The sequence below is a fragment of the Poecilia reticulata genome, linkage group LG3 (assembly GCF_000633615.1).
Source record: "Poecilia reticulata strain Guanapo linkage group LG3, Guppy_female_1.0+MT, whole genome shotgun sequence".
Classification (NCBI taxonomy): domain Eukaryota; kingdom Metazoa; phylum Chordata; class Actinopteri; order Cyprinodontiformes; family Poeciliidae; genus Poecilia; species Poecilia reticulata.
Window position 1 is genome coordinate 20252621 of NC_024333.1, and position 19515 is coordinate 20272135.

Here is a 19515-nt window from a genome sequence, read left to right on the forward strand (position 1 = left end):
TCTCTGACCATGGTGTCTCTGACCACGGTGTCTCTGACCACGGTGTCTCTAACCACGGTGTCTCTAACAATGATGTCTCTGACCATGGTTTCTCTGACCATGGTTTCTCTGACCATGGTGTCTCTGACCATGGTGTCTCTGACCATGGTTTCTCTGACCATGGTGTCTCTGAACCATGGTGTCTCTGAACCATGGTGTCTCTGACCATGGCGTCTCTGAACTCCTAGGATAATCAGATCCTAATGGATCCGTCCTGAGAACACTTACAGCTGTGTCCATCCGTGATGTTAAAACCTGAACAGGAATTTAACCCGCTTATTTGGAGACATTTTGTTCATAGTTGGAGGGTTAAAGTCATAGATAAACATCAGAGCATTCGGCATAAATTCACCGATGTTTACGCTGTGGAAATTTAAAGGGTATGTCAGTGAATGAACAAAAGAAAAGAAGTTCAAAGTGATACTTGACCTTTAAAGTGAATCTCTCAAAATCTGAAACATATTTCAATCTCACAAATGAGTTGAGTCTTAACAGCTGAAACAAATCCTGCGGAATTATTTCATGCAGCAATGAAACACTCAGTCTGTCACATGAGCCTTTATGTCATTTTCTGCCATTATGTGCTGGACAGCTGACATGGTCCCGCGGTGCCGTTGAGCAATCAGGAGTTGAGCTGGGTTTGAAAATGTTATGGAGGGGAAAGGGACTTCATCTGCTCAGTGTGCAGTGGTGCRCTCCATGTGACAGCTGAGATTTAGATCCCAACTAAACTCTGGCACAAACCGCCAATGAGCTGAGAACACAGCTATTTCTCTGGGATTCTGGATAAACATAAATGATTATCCGATTTATCACAGATAATTGGTTCGTTTTCAAACATATAGAAATACAACCAAGGACAAATCAAAAGTGTTTATTTATTTTGAGATAAACAGAATCTTAAATTCTGCGAAATTCACTTTTTGTACATTTTTATGCTTCCATTTGCATCAATTATTTAATGTTTTTTAGAATATGAACCGTTTCAAAAACCTCTTGATTAATTCCCATCAATGGGGACTGCACCGTTACCTAGCAACCCCAGCAAAGCCCCACCTGTCACCTAGTAACCCAAGTAGAGTTCCATCGCTTTTAACCAGCTGTTTTTTTCCACTCTATACATTGTACAATGGCTGCTGGAAAAGACAAAAGTTTTGTTTGTTGACTTGCCATCCAGAAACTACTAGCTGCATTCTCGTTGGTCGCACAGGAGGCACCACTTCTGCTTTTCAAAGATGTATAGCTGTATGATTGCGGATCTGTTTGCAGCCATTTAGACATGCGAATGTAAACAGCAATGTGACCAGCAGCAACTGATTTGGATTTAACGTGACAAGAGGCCCTAAAACAACCTCTAAATAGGCAGAACTGACAAGACTGAACTCTTGTTATCTGGAAATGATTTTGTAAAAAAAACAAAATAATGTATTGAACATGTTGTAGACCTAGCCTAACCTGTTCAAGGAAACATAATGGCTCACCTTTAAAGAGAAAAATAAATTCTTGCTGAAAAATCTAACATTTTGCCATTATTTATAACTCCACCAGTATTTGTACTTATGAGAGATGAGATAAGCAGATAAGATAAGTAGCTTTAAAAAAAAAAGTCGAATGTTTTATTGTAGTATCTCCAATTACTGAAAACGCTGTGTTGGAAAATAACTGCTTTCTGCTGGAGCCAAACCTACTGGCACTTATGATGCTGATACTATGAACAACCGTATGTATTTATTTATTTATTTTTGCGATTTACATCTGTGGACATAGATGATCCACAGCTTTTTACACATCCTCATCAGGAGCTGCCTATAAATGAATAGGGTGCTTCATATTCCAACCCAGAACCTTCTACTGTACTGGAGCCATTTTGTTTTTCAGGTGATGCCATAGATCTAGAAGTATGATTTTATTAGCTCTTAGTGGTCATAATACTGGTTATTGTGGTCACTAAAAATAATTTTATATTAAACCAAAAGGTTTGCAGAGAATATAAACCGAACAGAGCAGCTTTGTTGTGAAAATAACCCAAAGAGTCATTTTATTCAACACAGAGTACTCTTTTGATATGTTGTTATTTCTGTACTGACCTGTAGTTCCATTATGTTGATATTAGCAGGTTAACACAGAAATAACTAAAAAAGTAAAAATATTGTTACGCAGTAATTGTATTTTTTAAAATAAGTTCTTGATTTAGGAAATATTTCCCAGTGTCCTCTTTGTTGCTGTTAATGACATGAAAAACATGATACTGGATTAAAAACCAGCAGTATACATAAATGTTGGTTCATCTTTGGTGTGTTTTCTGTGCTGTTTCTTTAGTTTCTGCTCTGGTTTGTCTGAAACACCAGTTCACATGCGCACAGCCGGTGGCACCAATCAGATGTACCGCGCAAACGGAGCTGGGAGGAAGGGGGTAGAAACGATAAAAAAAAGAAACGAGTGGATAAGAGATTAAAAGATGAATAACTCATGGGACACATCACTGCATTTAGTTCAGTACGTTTATGTTTTCCTTTGAATTGGGACCACAGTTAATCTGCGTCTCCTGTTAAATATTGAATTGCATAAATCCCCTCTCCCATGTTTAGACTGGTGACAGGTGGGACTCGCTCTAATGATTAAAAATGACAACAGGACGTCCTGTATAACCTGTGACCTCAAGGCAAACTAAATTATTTTCTAAAATGTCAGCATTGTAAGTGGTACAATGCAGAGTGAGGGACAGGAYGCTCCAGTAAGCATCGGTCTGATTGCCCTTTTAGGCAAGAAGATGCTCATTATTCTGCTTACACTCCGATGCCACTTCACTCTGGTGGAGTTTGTTTGTCCCAGCTGGAGCTCACATACGGATAAATCCACTTTACAGCTGGATATGGATATGTAAACTAGGATATTTTATCCATTCGACCTTGTTATTATCAGTTAACAAAACTCAATTTTCAATAATTTAAGATTGTTTAGATGTATGGTAACCTTTTTTTTCTGCAGTTGTGGAGCTCTGGGATTCACTTTAGGCATTACTTGGGCATCCAAACTAATCAAATGTCAGAAATAATGAATTAAGCACAGCTTTAACTAGGAGTGTACTCCAAATTAGTTTCTAAACTGATTATTTCTGTTTAATCGCAAAGGACTTGAGGCTGGACCAGTACTCAAGGTTTGGCAACAGCTTCAAAACTTAAAGACCCTCAGTGGTTATTAAACTTTAATCAAACTTCTGAACAGTCAACAAAGYTTAAAGTGACTTAAAAGCTTCATGACGTCATTTGTGCCAAACTAATTTCGCTCCTCTGGTGCTCTGAAGGAAACGGCTACATAGAGGGGAAGGAGCTGGAGAGCTTCTTCACAGAGCTGGAGACTGCGAGGCGAGGAGCCGGTGTGGTGGGTGTTTTCCTCATCTGTCACAGTCCTGCTTAGTAAACGCTAACGCTCTGCAGGTGAAACTAATGTAGTGTCAATGTCACACCTATTGCATCAGTTATTATTATTTGCTAACCAGAATGAAAATGTACTTTTTAAACTCTGCTTTATGTCAGAAGTTTATTGCATTTTGAATTGTGTAGGTTGGGTCAGATAGTTTGCCCATTCTTCTTGAAGCTTCTCTCAGTATTTTGTTGTAACATCACACAGAATATATTTCTGAAAATTAGGGTTTTTGCCCCCACGTGAAYTGCAGAGAAAAATTTTTTTGATTTTATATGTTGCTTTTGGAGAAATGGGTTCTTCCTGTCTGATTGGCTGTGTTAGTGCAGAGGCTGTTTTACCAGCTTCAGTCAGCATTTTCACAAGGCCTAGTGCTTTGGTTCCCGGGTTGATGCCCAGATTTCACAATAAAACATGTTAATCTACAGTAGCAGCATCAACATCAACTTGTTTAAAGAGATAGTTGGTGTTTTCAATGTTCTACCTGAAAACACACAGCTTCAGTTTATTATCACTAATATTGTTGTTGTTTTATTCTTCTTTTTCTTTTTTTTTTAGTTGTAGTAATGTTATTTTAAAGTTATGTTCTTTTTTCCTCTATCTTATCTACAAACACTACAAATACCCAAGTACTACTCTGGGCTCCTTTTCTATTTTTCCTTCTTTTCTTTTGTATTATTATTTTTTGCCTTTGTTATGTACCCATTTCTAACAATTATATTTTTGATTTATAATATCTTAAATAAAATATAGGCCCAACCCCATTAGCGATAAGGATGTACAGAAAATGGATGGATGGAAATAAAAACATAGCAATAACATCATTAGATTGTTTAGAGAGATAGTAATCTTAGCGTTTTCATTGTTTTACCTAATGAAATTAATAAAACTGTAAAAAAAAAAAAAAAAAAAATCATTAGATTGTTTAGAGAGATAGTAATCTTAGCGTTTTCATTGTTTTACCTAATGAAATTAATAAAACTGTAAAAAAAAAAAAAAAACCCTCATTATTCTGGTAGTTAGCAAATATAAATAATTTTGATAAGTATAACTGACCTAAAACAGAAGAAGTTTCATCTGATTAATGTGAAACAGCCAAAAAATAAAAAAAGTTTGTACAATGTATGGAAATTTAAATTTAAGATGCATACATTTATTATTTGCAATGAAGTTTGGTTTCATACATGCAAAGCCAAAAATATGAGCAAACTGAAAAACGTTTTCATGTCTCTGCAGGATCCCTCACATGCTTTGTTCAAGGAGAAGTTGAAGGAGTTCATGGCAAACTTTGACAAGAATTCTGATGGTAGAATTGAGATGTCTGAAGTGAGACCAGCTTATTTACTACTGTTTTCTGTTTTTAAGTCTTTTCATCAGCCCAGCAAACTGTAGCTTTTTAAGTAAACATGTCAATTTCTTCTTGGGCAGCTGGTCCAGATTCTGCCGACGGAGGAGAACTTCCTGATCTGTTTCAGAGAGTTTGTGAGATCCAGTGCTGAATTCATGGATGTAAGTCGGTACATATTCACATCCGTGTCCCTCGCCTTGAATGTTGAAAACCGTTCCCACGCAACTCCTTACAGTAGATGTGCTCAGTCAACCTTTCCATGGTACGCCCTCCAGTTCAGTGACTGTAAAAATTAGCCACGTTTGTTCTCATTTGAGGTCTTCTGTTTTCTGAGTTTGTTCACTGAATATCTGATAAACCTTACTGAACTGTGAAATTTCCTCACAAGCGCCTCCAGCGAGCTTCGCCTTGACAGTCTGTCCTGTGGGACGCACGTTCAGCTGCCTCATGTTTCCTCCAGTTTCCATGCCAAATTGGGGTGTCTGTTTTAATGTTGTGGCATTTCAGGAAGGACTGCCACAACATTCWTCTGGACGGTTGTTTTCTGGGTCAAACATTCTCAAATGTTTAATATTTAAAACCCTCTGCTAAAAGTATTATTTTGCTTAATTCAAAATAAGTATTTCAGCGTTTACRCTGATGAAAATGCAGCATTTTTTGTCGACTTTGCTTTTTTTTCCTCATGCTGTATGTTTGATGTTAAAGTAATCTGAGGRAAAACGGAGAGCCATCAAACATAAGCTGCACTGTGACTGAACATACACTCCACAAAACACACACACACGTGTACACACTTCACTTATTTCCTTTTAGGAGGATTTTATGGTGGGATGTTCAGGCTGTTCCGTGTATTAAAGCTATTCTCAGAAAAGCCATACATTATGGATGTTTTGCAGCTTTCTGTGGAGGGGAGGAAGTCAGAGAGCGCTGCAAGCGTTTTAGGTGTCCATCTTTTGACAAATTCTATATTAACACAAAGTCAGGCAATGCGTGTGTTTGGCTATACTCCAGTTTGAACAGATGTTTGTGTTTTTTTAGTTGTTACTGAGATGTTCTCTAAAAACATGAAATCTTCTCCTGCAGGCTTGGCGGAGATATGACACTGATCGTAGCGGATACATCGAGTCCAACGAGCTGAAGGTAACACAACAGGCGTCTAATACAGCATTCRGAGCRCTTTGTGCATTCGTTAGATRAAAAACCACTCAAAGTCCCCACAATATTTTCCAGTATATTTACAGCATACTGTAATTATATAAAGTCTGCCAATTCCATATGTTTTAAGTCACCCAGCAACGAGACSTTYCCACGAGARCAAARGCAAAACGCATTGTGTGCAATGACAGCAAAGAGTTCAGAATATTAGTCCGGGCTTTGGCAGGCTTGTCCAAATCTTCTGAAGCAAACCTTAAAAACACTCTTTCTTCAGCAGTGGAGTCTTGTGCAGTGAGTGTACATAGAGCCCATTGTGGTTAAGTCTTATTAATTGAAAGGCAAACAGGTAGAAATGTCTTTATGTGGTTTGCAAAAGTAAAAGAATATTGAATTACAAAGCAAAGAATGGAGGGAACAGGAGGATCCAACATGGAGTGATTAAAAATGTTTCGTTTAGAATAGAATATACTTTATTGATGCCCAAGGGAAAATTGCTTATTCATTGACAAGCTGGTCCTGTTAAGATGTTGAATATTAATAATGTAAATATAATCATAAGGGATAAAAGCTTATAAAATATATACAGCTCTGTAAAGTCCACTGCACTGAACCCACTGAAAACCTGGTTTTTCCACCAAATATTGATTTTTAACTCTTCCTGAGTTAAAACATTAATATTGTTGTTTCTAAATTAATATGAACTTCTTTTCTTTGATTATTTGAGGTCTGAAAGCACTGCATCGTTTTAGTTATTTTGATAATTTCTCATTTTCTGCTAAGAAATACTAAATTGTTGCTTGAAATTTCAGAGACATGTTGTCAGTAGTTCATAGAATGATAGAACAATGTTCATGTTACTCAAACATATACCTACAAAAAGTAAAATCAGAGAAACTGATCATTTTAAGTGATCTCTTAATGTTTTTCCAGAGCTGTATATATACCTAAGAGTGACTGAAGTAATTCAATATGACCGAATATAAATAAATAAAGGAATAAATAACAAGAATGCACATGCAAATATGTTGATCTAAAAATGATCTATAAATGAGTGCAGAGAAAATTGGATTTAAATGACTCAGATTTGGGCAGTAAATGCAGTGAGAATGATTAGTAGAGCCTGAAACAGGTGACAGTAATTAAATGAATGCACTGCAGCTGCATGAGGAGCAACACTGAGGGAAAACGACTTTTACACACAGAATAAATACACGGTAAAAGAATCAGGATCAGCGAATAAATCTGATCAACCACAGAAGATAATCAAAATGGAAAAAGCTAATAATGAAAAACTGATTAACTAAACTCAAAGTTCTGTAGATATGGGCAGATTTATCTAGAAATTCATGGCAATGATGCGTTCTCTCATCTAGATGACAACAACGCTGACTAGCCTTGTTGTCATTCTGTTGGTGTAAATGCTAATAGATATTTCACACTCCTGTTCCTTTATGTAAAAAACAAAATAAAGAGTACTTCCTCCATTTAATTTCCTCTGATTTCCACCATGATTGCCATCAGATGAAAGCGTTTAAAGTCCTCTCATCGTTGGTTTCTTCCTCATCTCAGGGTTTCCTGTCAGACCTGCTGAAGAAGGCCAACAGAGACTACGATGACAAGAAGCTCAACGAGTACACACAGACAATCGTGAGAGCTAAAATGTTTAAATAACCAGCATTACCGGCCTCTCAAAATACAAAATATCTAAAAAAAAAAATCATAAACGTACATCAATCATSCTGCTGTATTCTGATAAACCTCAAAGTTTCAGATTCAGCCACACAAGTTGAAGTCTGAAAAGACATTTCTTAAGATCTGCATTGACCTTTTGCCCCTTAATGATGGCATATTCACAACTTACAGCTAACTGCTGGTCATATGCATAATGTGGAGGCTTAAATATTAATCACATTTGCTGCACATAGTGCACCTGCACTGCTGAGACGTTGCTTCCTTTGCCACCAGGGTCAGTCGGCCATCTGTGAGCTGAACACACCACTTCAGTGGACAAATGATAAATGTTTGCAATATTTCCCCTAAACTTCCTCWGATTGATTCCCTTTTGATTTTATTTTTCTGTAGCTGAGGATGTTTGACCTGAATGGTGACGGTAAGCTGGGCCTCTCTGAGATGGCGAGGTGAGYGTCGCTTCTCGGTTTGGTTTCTTCTCTTTCTGAAAGTTGCTCTTCAGATCAACACTGAGTGGTTTATGTTTTTCACTACAGGCTTCTGCCGGTCCAGGAGAACTTCCTGCTCAAATTTCAGGTGAGATTACACCGTCAAAGAACAAAAAAACATCAACTTTCAAGTGCTTTCTCTTTGAAATACAGCGCATCGCAAGAGTATTTATTTAAAACCCTTGAACTTTTCACGTCTAGTTACATTACAGTCACAAACACCGATATATGGTATATGGATTTAGTMATCTTTTACTCTGATACCTCTAAATTAAATCCAATCCTTCAGAGGTCAGTTAAGTGGAAAACGGAGTTCAAACATATGTAATTTAATCACATTATATTGTTATATATCATCTTCCAGCAGGACAGAGAYTCAAAACGTACAGTCAGAGGTACAATRAAATAGTTTAAATCAAAACACATTCATGCATTAAAATGGCAAAGACTATGAGTTCATAATCTGATGGTTCTTAAKAACKTTGGCTAAACAATTTACAGAACCAACTAATGTTAATAAATAAATATAATAACWGTTTTAACAGTATTTTATTAATAATTGCATCCAATTTCATCCAATCAGTAGCCTTTTTTTAAATATGTTCTTCTGGTCAGCAGGATGGAAACTATGTGCTTTTATGCTTTAGATCATTTCCCACAAATATCAACGGAACTTGTAAAAGCTTATGTGACATTTGCAGCGCTGAAGTTTTATTTTAGTTGAACTGAGAGCAAAAAGGGTTCTGTGGTTTGTGAAGCTTGCAGAACACTGGTCTAGTCAAAGTCCAGCCCAGAGTCCTAAAGACAGGGACGGTGTTGACCCAAGGACAAAACAAATGCAGGCCACACTTTTCAGATTTTTACTTATAAACATTTTGAAAACAATTTTCTTTTCTTCACTTCAATTCACTTTTCAATTTTGTCATTTGTGTTGGTTGGTCTCATAAAATCCCAATTAAATATATTAAAGTTTGTGATTCTAACATGCCAAGAAATTAAAAAGTACAATTTTCATTCCTTCAAGGATTAGTGATTATAAATTAATTTTTTCTGTATCATTGAAAAGAAGATTTTATTTTTTTAAAGATAGTTTTATTTTTAAAATCACTATCAATGTCTTTTAGCTGGTTTTCTGTTGTCTCTTTTGTTTACCTTTAAACTAAAAGTCATAAAAACAAAACAACTCCACAATCCTTAATCATAGATGTTTAATCACTAGCCGGATGCAGAAGGCCTTTATCCACRTTTTGGTTTATTTTCTGTCCATTTTGGCTTCAGCTTTTTTTCTTTATTCTTATTACTCATCTTCTTAAGATCCCACATTTTTAGATTGGCATTGCTTTACGCTTTCAGCCTTGCCAAGAGGCACATCACACTATAGACACAAATAGATTAAAGTGTAGAGCTTTTTGGCACCTGCTGCCACACTGGCAGCACTAAAACCTAATTAATGAGTCGGAAAATAAGTTGAGGAAAATTGTTTCAAATATCTGTGAAGACATCCTAAAGGTAAGTAGAGAATAAATYGCAGAAAAGCATGCAGCAGACAAAAGCTGCATGCTTTTTAAATCTCTGTCTTTTACTGCCACCATGTCAGTCTTCAGTTGTTCCRGTTAAGTAAGCCGCAGCCAGTTTGTTTGGCCACGCTGCATGCACATTTTGTCCAACCTCAGCATTTCATGCATGGCACGAATCCTGCTTCACAGTGGCCACTGGAGATTAAACCAGGTGGAAACACAAAGTGGAAAACCACCTTCAAGCTTTCATGTTGCGAATGTAGAACTCAGTAATCCGCTGGTTTTAACTTTGTGATTTTAACCGCTGTGTTTCTGAAATAAGAGTTAAGACTTCAGCCCTCCTTGCTGCATGCTAGTCTGATTTAAATTGCTTTGAGTAGCTGGCCCTAAGCGGTGTATGCAGAGCCAAATAATTATCGAAATGGAGGCAGTGAGTTTTTATGGGTGTAAAAGAGTGAGTGGTAAAGAACTGGCTCCCCTGAATGCACTAGACTAATCTTTTAGATTACGGTAATGGAGATTATCCATCAAGCAGGCAACTTGTTTGATCCTGGTGTCATTTAGTGCAGGTGGAGCTCTGCCTGTCAGGAAGCTGCTCTGTGTTGAAAGTAAAAAGTTGACGTCAGGTCAGGATCGTCCTAGTTGCCTATATGTGGAGGTTTTCTCTCTGAGACCACAGAAAGTCAATCAATCAATCAACTTTTATTTGTACAACACATTTCAGCAACAAGGCATTTCAAAGTGCTTTACATCATGAAAAGCCTAAAAATCCCAAAGTCATGCAACATAAAATCAACAATCGAAACATTACATTTAGTCAAGTGTCATCGTTAAATTCTTAATCAATTATGCTTCAATGGCGACTCTAACTTTTGGTTTTTAGTCGAGATTTAAAGGAACTCGATGTTTCAGCAGTTTTGCAGTTTTCTCCAAGATTGTTCCAGATTTGTGGTGCATAGAAGCTGAATGCTGTTTCTCCTTGTTTGGTTCTGGTTCTGGGGATGCAGAGCAGAACGAGAACCAGGAGACCTGAGTTCTGAAAGGTTGGTACCACAGCAGCAGATCTTCAATGTGTTGTGGTACTAAACCGTTCAGTGATTTATAAACTAACAGTATTTTTTTAAAGTCTATTCTCTGAGCTACAGGGAGTCAGTGTAGGGACTGTAAAACTGGTGTGATGTGCTCTAACTTCCTGGTTTTAGTCAGAATGTGAGCGGCAGCATCTGGATCAGCGGCAGCTGGAGAATTTTCTCCAGATATTGCTGAAACATTAATCTGCTAATCCTGGAAAGGAATAGAAAATGGTAAAAATGGCGGAAGATCCRGATACTTTGAATCTATTTTTGTTTTGGGAAGCAGTAGCAGTCAGCTCCTGCTGTAACATCACAGAGACACAAATCAATATTTTATTGTGAACATCATTTGCTTGCAATAACATTAGTGGAAAAGTATAATTGAAAATAAAGAAATGCCTCATATTATATTAATAAATATAAAGCTTACCTTCAGAGTTAATTGCAATTTCTGATTTTGTCAATCCTGCTTCCTTATTTTTCTAAACTCTGTTCATTTCATAAAACTAATAAATGCTTAGTTTAGGTTTTGATGTGAGAAGCACAGCTTCTACTTACTTTCACCTTTTTCTTGTGTAATTTCCTCTGGCCATATAGCCTTTAATCAAGCATCACTGGAAGGGATCATTTAAACTGAGCACCTCCAACACATTTGTGTCTTTGAATTTGGATCCTTCAACCATCTTGTTTGTTCCCATTTAAATGTGCTGGCCTGTGAGAGCAGATCAACAATTTCTCTTGACAGAGGATTAGTCAGTCTGATGAGGATTAACTCAACTCTAGTCCCAGTTATCATAATCTGCACGGATTAATATCTGTGGTAGATCTGGGGCTTTTACCGCTCTCGAGAAATATGCATTGGTTTCTAATTATTCTGCCTTTTCTTTCTTTGTGTGACATTACAGGGCATCAGACTCACCGTCAAGGAGTTTGACTCTCTCTTCACTTTCTATGACAAGGTGAAAAACGTGTTTCTGAACATGAATACGGACGGTAATAACTGAAAAAAATCTGTAGTCTTTGTTGATTGTGGAGGCTGATCGCCAATCAGACATGTTTACAACGGACATCTGTTCACTCTCTGCTTGTTGCTGTATGATGGGGGTTGTGGAAACACAAACGATCAGGTCATATGGATTTATTCTCTAGGGAACTTCATTTCAGTCTAATGTATATGTTGATGAAAGTACGTCGCTGTCAGTCCTATTTTCACATTTTTAAAGTTGATTTATGCATATTTTGTGCCATAAAGTGGCATATTTCACCTATTTCTAAGACTAAGGCATCCTTTCATATAGATTRAATAGATGTTCAGTTTTAGCAATCATCTATGGAGGTCAAATTCCAATTAAAAAACAAGTAAATCACAAAATGTTTATATATATGATATTTAGGCATGTCACAATAACAAATTTTGTTGGTCAATAAATTGTCTCTGGCAGAAATGATTGYGATTAATGATATTATTGTTGTTTTGAATCTATTTTCAGTTAATATAATAATGCATAGGAATGCTACTTCAATGATTTTTTTATTTTGCAACACTTGATGTTGCAACTGGAAGAGATTTTAAATGTCCAAAATAAAACATAACAAACAAAAACAAGTTGAAAGGAAATAAAAACCACACACAATAAAAATTATTATAATAAAATGGATTATGAACTCTCTAAACAAAAATCCCCTTCAAAAAATATTRACCAAAATGAAAATTAATGAGCTCATTTTAATTGATTAGCTGCTTATTGCGACAGGCTTAATAATAATCTACATGACTTAAAATCCTTAAATATAATAAAATGGACAATTGGGTAAATTCATGTCTACTACTACTACTTAAATGCATTAGTAATTGCCTACAAAAATAAAACAAAATGTAGAAAGAATATTTGTATTAGTAATAATAACTGAGTATGTAATTATTCCTTTACTAGGTGGTGGTCAAATTTGAACATTAACTACTCAATAAATACGTTTTAAAACAAATTTTATCTCTGTTATTCCCTGCTAAAAATATCAGACTTGTTATGTCACCAAAAGTATTGAGGATGAAGAGTGCCAAGTCACAATAAATAAATAACTTATGAAATAAATATTTAAATGCAACATAAATTTTTTAAAACTAGAAATAAATACAGAAGTAATGTATTTAATATACAATTACTTATATATGCCTCAATTAAATTATTTATAAGCCAGGGACGAGGCGAGAGTGAGTTCTAAGCTTGTGGTTTTGGTTTTTGTTGTCATAGCAACTCCATAGAAACTGCCTATCAAGACAGCTGGCAGTTACAAAGTTCACAAGTGCGACGAAGTGAGACGAAGTGTGACGTTCTATGAGAGCTACAGTATATGTTAAGGGATTATTTGTTTGTAAACACAGAGGATGACTGCAACAACTACTACAACTGGTAATCACAGCGTGACAAAATAAGTTATGACACCAAGTTGCCATCAGTGAATGGGGGGGAAAAAGAAAAAAAATGCCCCAAACTTCAGTGGTTGGACATTATTTAAGTAATTCTGCATGTAAAGATCAGGTCTCAATGAGATGCGTTGAGTTCCTCTAAATAAGACAAATAGGATTTTCCTACAACTGAAATTTTTCATAAAAAAAAAATGGAATTCATATTTAGTGCACAAATGGCAAATAAAAGGATAATTTCTTCCAATTTTGGTCATGATTATCAGAAAAATGAATGTAGCAGGTGGTAACCTAAGCCATCACAAATCAGAAGTGTAGCAGCAGACTGAACATGAGGCAGAGACGCTGTACTAAAAAATAAAACCTATCTGCAGATACCGCAAAGCTGCGTGCAAAGAGAGGTGATCTGCACTGGTTGCTAGTTGTAGATAATTTTATTAGCCTTAAATAATTGGAATAATGTGTTCATGGTTGCTTTCTGCAGGCGACATGCGCAGCGATGTGCTGATGTAGTGTGATGTTGACTGATAATGCCTCCGTAGACCCTGACATCTGATTGGCTGCTTCAAACAGGAAGTCGAGACAACTTCTTCCAAGTTTGCTATGACTCTGGGTCAATATTTTCTTTGAGAATGTGAAAATAACTCCAATAAATTGCTGTAATGTGTTTACTACAAACTCTGTAAACTCTTGTAATTTGGCACTTTTCACTCTCCATACATAAGGTCCATGTTTGTACATGCTCCATGTTCCAGCAGCGGGTTTGGGATGATTTTATATACGTGAAGCTGAAAGGAAAGTCTTTTTCCGACGTTATCCTCTTCTCTCTCTGATCAGGACGGTAACGGCTACATTGATGAGCAGGAGCTGGATGCTCTGCTGAAGGACCTCTGTGACAAGAACAAAATGGTAATGAATACATCACCTATTGATTGACACATCCATCCCTCTTCCTGAAGGCCAAATATAGCAGGGAGATGGAGCTGCAGCCTCAGACGGTGTGATTCTCTCTGGCTGTGTCGTTTCTGGCAGGACTTGGACTCAACCGGGCTGGTGGACTACAAAAAGAGCATCATGGCTCTGGCTGACAGGGGGAAGCTGTACCGCACTGAGATGGAGATCGTCCTGTGCCGGGACTCCACGCTGTGACCCGCTCGCCTGCCTCCCTGCCTCCCGCCTGCCTGCCTGCCCGGCTGCCTGCCTGCCCGGGACCCTCCTGTCTTCCTGCACTGCTTCCTCCTTCCTACCTCTCAATGTAGCCTGGTGCATGTGTGACCAGAAACAGTGCGCCTGAAAGCACAGAAAATACCTGCTGACTTTTCTTTTCTTCATCAAAGTACAGCTGTTTATCGAGATTTAAATGGCAAGTGAGGAATCTTGTGTATTATGCATTTGTATCTTTAACTCAATCACATATGTTCCCTGTAGTTTTAGAGGAGGAACTCTGTTCTGTTGGCATCTCATTGTTTTTGTTTATTTCAGGTTATTTTCTTATAATGTTCTTGTTTTGTTTCACGAGGCTGGTACTGTTCTATGGAAATATACAAATGAGAGAATAAATAAATGCAACATAAATACAGAAGCTGCTGCAGTGAAAGGTTTGTCTGGTGCTGTAAAACACTCACCTCTGTGTCGAGTGTAAAGATTACATCTCCACTACAGATCACCAGGAAGAGAGTATTTCCCTCTAAGTGCTCCCTCTCTTTCTAATCTGCTGCAGACAGAAAGTGTGTTGAAGAGGGAGCTTGTGCTGATCCATTTTTTATAGAGTCTCAGAGGTACTCTGCGACTCTTTCTGGACCATTTTGAGGGAAAGTGGACAAAGAAGGAGCTGGGTGATCAGTTCCCACTGCCTTTCACACAAAATGGCCTGCCATGACACAGCATGAAGAAATACAACCAGTGTTTTCCACTCTATATCTCAGAAAGCAAGTCAGAAAAAAGAGTCATGCGTCTTCGAATGCCAAGATGCCCTTAATATAAGTACTGAATGCAATGTAGGCCAGATTTTATTTTAAATCTGCCGTTTTCCTCCAGATTTTATCCCTCACGTGTGACGGAAACCGTGTAACGTCTATCAATTAATCATCAGCACATATTTAATTAAACTCACTATCTTTGAATCACACCACTTTTCTCACGCCATTACCGCATCCATGCTCACACAGGCTACATATCCAAAAATATATAGACAGTAAATGGCCTCACTGAAGTACAGAAGGACACACAGTGAAAGAGTAGCAGTAGACCAAGCTGTTAACTGCTGACAACAAGGGAAAAGAGAGTTATATCTGCTCTGATTCCTTCACACACATCAGTCCCACTCAGAGCAGAGCAGAGAGGGAAGCAGATGACTTTACTTTCTGCACAATGCAGTGGAAATTGCTTTTCCCTCCCTTAAATCAAAGGTTCTGACCTTGTTCTGCAGCAAAAAATAAAAGTTACATTTAAAGTTAATTCAAAGCAAAAATATTCTCACTTGTTTTTGGTTTTGTTAAACTATTTGAACCTCTGGACTGATTGAAATGGTGGAACAAAGAGGACAAGAATCATAAAAATGTCACTGAAAAATGGTTTGATGCAAAGTTAAGATTTTGTGAAATCTTCTGGTTAGCTGAGTTGGACAACAGATCACTTACTGGCATTTAATAATCAACTAAACCTGGCTGCATTGCGTTACGATTGGGTTAAATTGATTGCTTTTATTTCATTTGAGTGAATTGAACCTGTTTTTTTTATTATTATATAGCTTCAGATGACAGTTGTTGAGAGATAGAACTGGTCCAGTAAGAAACTGTCATCTTTTTCTGGAAGTTTTATCAAAAATAAAAATAAAATTCAATCATAATAAATGCAGTTCTAAGGTGAGGATGAACCAGTTTTGACACAGCAATGCCTCCTGGTTCCTTTCTATTCTTTCTGCTGGATTAATCCATATCTTCTGTGCACAGACGCAGAGCCACATGTAAGCCAGGGATGAGCCTCTTTCTGCCACTCTGTTGGTTTGCCAGCAGACACTGTTGTCGTCCGCAGAGTTTGAGAAAAGTGTTTCATGGACTTCCAGCCTCCACAGAGTGATAAACCACTAAGATGCTCAGTGTGAACTTTCTTCTCCTGCAGCTACATCACACATTAAAAATTAAAAGAAAACAATTCTGCATCTTTGTTTGATACAGTATTTAGAGCTTATAATTTGTCAGTGTGTTCATTGCTAAATAAAGATAAGAAACACAAAGAAAAACTTTTAGATATCTGTTTTTGTTTTTTTGTTGTTGTTAAATGTACATGTTTGAGATCGTAAAACAAAATCAATTACCAGACTAATAGATTTTCTCTGTTAATGGATAAAATTCTGATTGAAAACTGGATTTTACATCTAATATCAGATTATACTTATGTCTGATATTAAAATCAGTTGGATCATTTGTAACATTAAAGTGAAAAAGCAAAAATAGAAAAAATCAAGGGGGAAATAAAAATTCACTGCAATGTATGGTGATTTTAATTTAGTAACACTCATTTTAAAGTATGAAAACTCTCCATCTAGTTAAAATAAACTATTTTGACTGAGATAAGCATAATAAGTACATTTATGAAGGTTTTTTATTTATTTATTTAGCTTCAGCCATAACTGAAATCATTGCAGTGGATTAGGTCCAGATACGTTCCTTCTCTTAGTGCTTATTATTTGAATCCACGCAGATCAATTTTAATCAAGCACAAAAAAACCTCTGAAATAAGGACAACCTGAACATGGGCATTGTCAGAGCAGCGACTTTAATATCGATACTTCATTGTCTAAGACTGCCCTCTAGTGGAGCATCAGTACAATAAATGAGGGAAACAATTGCAACTTATAAACCTAAATGTCATTTAAATAGTACTTTTTTAATTTTAATTTATTTGTCTATTTTATATAAGTCAGTTTTAACCAGTATATGTGATGGTGTACAAATGTATTGTGTTTTCTTCTTAATCTGTTAATTTTGATAGATATTAAAAGACGGGTAAACTTTGGATTAAAGTTTGACTTTTGATGAGCTCAATGAAATAATTTTCTGAACGCTCAGTTTCTGATTCACAATGCGTTCCTTATTATCAGTAGTTGTAACGGTAGTTTGTAGAGAATACTTTTGTTTTGTGTGTTTTTGTGTGCCTGGTTTTCCGTTAAATCTTTAGCAGACATAAGTTTAACACATCAGCAGTACAACGTCCTGCTCACCTCCATGCTGTAGTGCATGTAGTATTTATGCAAAAGGAGCACAAAGTATTGTATAACCAACGCAAAGACATATTTTTAATAAGTAGGGTGACATGTCTGAATTGAAAACACGTTTTTGTTGGTCTTTATTAATTACCGATTTTTTTTGGAAACTATCCATTGGGTTTTCAGTAGCTACAAGCCGAATTCTGTAGAAATAACATAACTAAATGTTTAAGTATATCTGTGTGTGGCATACACAAGTTTACATTTTCAAATTGAATTTACATTAATTATTTAACATAATGTAACTTTATATAATGTCGTTATGTTAATGGGGACACATCCATTCATTTACTAATTGAACTTTTATTTCAACACAAAGTGAAGAGGATCAAGCAAGCCAAACGACACGTATCCCTAAAATGAAGCGGAAATCCCATCAGCGTGGTCCGCTTCGCTTGTGACGTTCAGCTCTGTCGTCAGCACGTACCGTAGGCGTATCAGCGTGGTCTTCCCTGTCCTTCACGTCTGTCCACATCCTGCTAGGCTCCTCTCCGCAGCACAACTATGGCCCTGCTCAAGTCCAACAAGGTGATTCACTGCCTGGGCAACATCTCCCCGGCCCTGGGAGCTCTGTCCAGCCGCAACAGGTAAACCACTCTCCCGAGCTAACCCACATGTCACCCGTGGACAGTGAGCTTTTTGCTCCTATACCAGTCTACGTCTTGTGTGAGTGTTTAACCTAACACAGGATGCAGATTATTATCATTTTTTGCTCTTTAAATATATATAGTCACTTTTAAATGTTACGAACCATCTTTAGAGAACGGTGTATAAAGAGGCCATGTTGTAAGTGTAACCAGCAGCAGACAGGGGTCAAATGGTTTCAGAAGGCCCCGATGTGTCGGCTTTCGCTAACATCGGTGTGGTGGTTCGCTTTTCTCTCTAATTTACCAAATTTCTCCCTTATATTTCAAGGAATCCCCTGAGAGCTTACCTAGCTCATAATTTAGTGATTGTTGGTTTGGTGGAAGTCACGTTGGTTGATCCGTGGCACACACACCCCGTGGAGGAAAATAATTGAACGAGTTAGCGTGTTTTTCATAATAATTACCGCTTAAGTTACGTTGTCTTCAATAGCGACCTTTTTTCTAATAACGTAAGCCGCTAGCAGAGTTTTGGGTTAAATTCCACATAACGTCACAGGAAACCTCAGAACCCTTAAATTTATGAACCCGTGTGAGTTGATTGGCTAACTCTTGTCGCCTCTGCGCGCTGATTGGCGACTGGGTTCCACCTCTGATCGGTGATTGGTTGAACACGAGAAGCGAAAGAGACGCCGGTTCGTCCTTTGAGTTAGTTCTTGGAGGGCAACTCCAAGCTCCAGTCGTTAAGTATAAATAAAGACTCAGACAACTGCGATCAAAATAAAATAATAATAATGAAAAAAGTCATCACTTTAAATTAAGATTTATTAGATTAATAACGTACTAAACACATAGTACTATCCTTCCAAGTTTAAAGTACAAAAGTGTCACTTATCATGAAACTTTGGTCCTGAATGTCGCACAGATTACTGCAAAAGAAGCTGCAAACTCAGTCTCAGTTTGACTGTAGTCTCAGTTTGACTGTAGTCTCAGTTTGACTGTATGCTTTATTGTATCCAAGCACAGACATTACTTCTCAAACATCCCATGCTTGTGTTAAATGAGCTGTCAAGTCATTTGGTAAGGGAAAACAATGGTTCATCTTGCCAAAAGGCCTTTGATCTATTGATTACTGAAGGTAAGTTGTGCAGTCTGTGCCCCCCTGGCCTGCTGGTTAAAACCAGACACCCTCTTTAAGCACAAACCATCATTTTTCTGCATTGACACAGCTTTTATTTTCTCATATAGATTTTATTGATATAGTAAGTGTAACTATGGGATATTTTTGAATGGCTCTATTTGTATTTACACATGAAACTAACCCTGCAAGTATTACACTTAATGTGGATACCCTTCACTAAGCTGAAGTTTTGTGCAACATGTTTGCCAAGAAATTAAGTGTATTATAATAAATTCACGGGCTGCACAGTGGCGCAGTTGGTAGAGCTGTTGCCTTGCAGCAAGAAGGTTCTGGGTTCGATTCCCGGCCTGGGGTCTTTCTGCATGG

The 19515-nt window shown here is 37.2% G+C and overlaps 1 protein-coding gene across 1 annotated transcript in view; it reads left to right on the forward strand.

The window, feature by feature from the left end:
• Window positions 1-14739, forward strand: part of LOC103462554 (calretinin-like) — a 17634-nt gene extending 2895 nt beyond the window's left edge. Inside the window, exons 2-11 of the mRNA XM_008405428.2 lie at window positions 3344-3420; window positions 4699-4788; window positions 4891-4971; window positions 5894-5950; window positions 7535-7612; window positions 8048-8103; window positions 8191-8230; window positions 11638-11691; window positions 13995-14066; window positions 14190-14739. Coding sequence (XP_008403650.1) covers window positions 3344-3420; window positions 4699-4788; window positions 4891-4971; window positions 5894-5950; window positions 7535-7612; window positions 8048-8103; window positions 8191-8230; window positions 11638-11691; window positions 13995-14066; window positions 14190-14306 — 722 coding nt within the window. The 3' untranslated portion in view covers window positions 14307-14739. The remainder of the gene's footprint in view (window positions 1-3343; window positions 3421-4698; window positions 4789-4890; window positions 4972-5893; window positions 5951-7534; window positions 7613-8047; window positions 8104-8190; window positions 8231-11637; window positions 11692-13994; window positions 14067-14189) is intronic.
• The last annotated feature ends 4776 nt before the right edge of the window (window positions 14740-19515 follow it).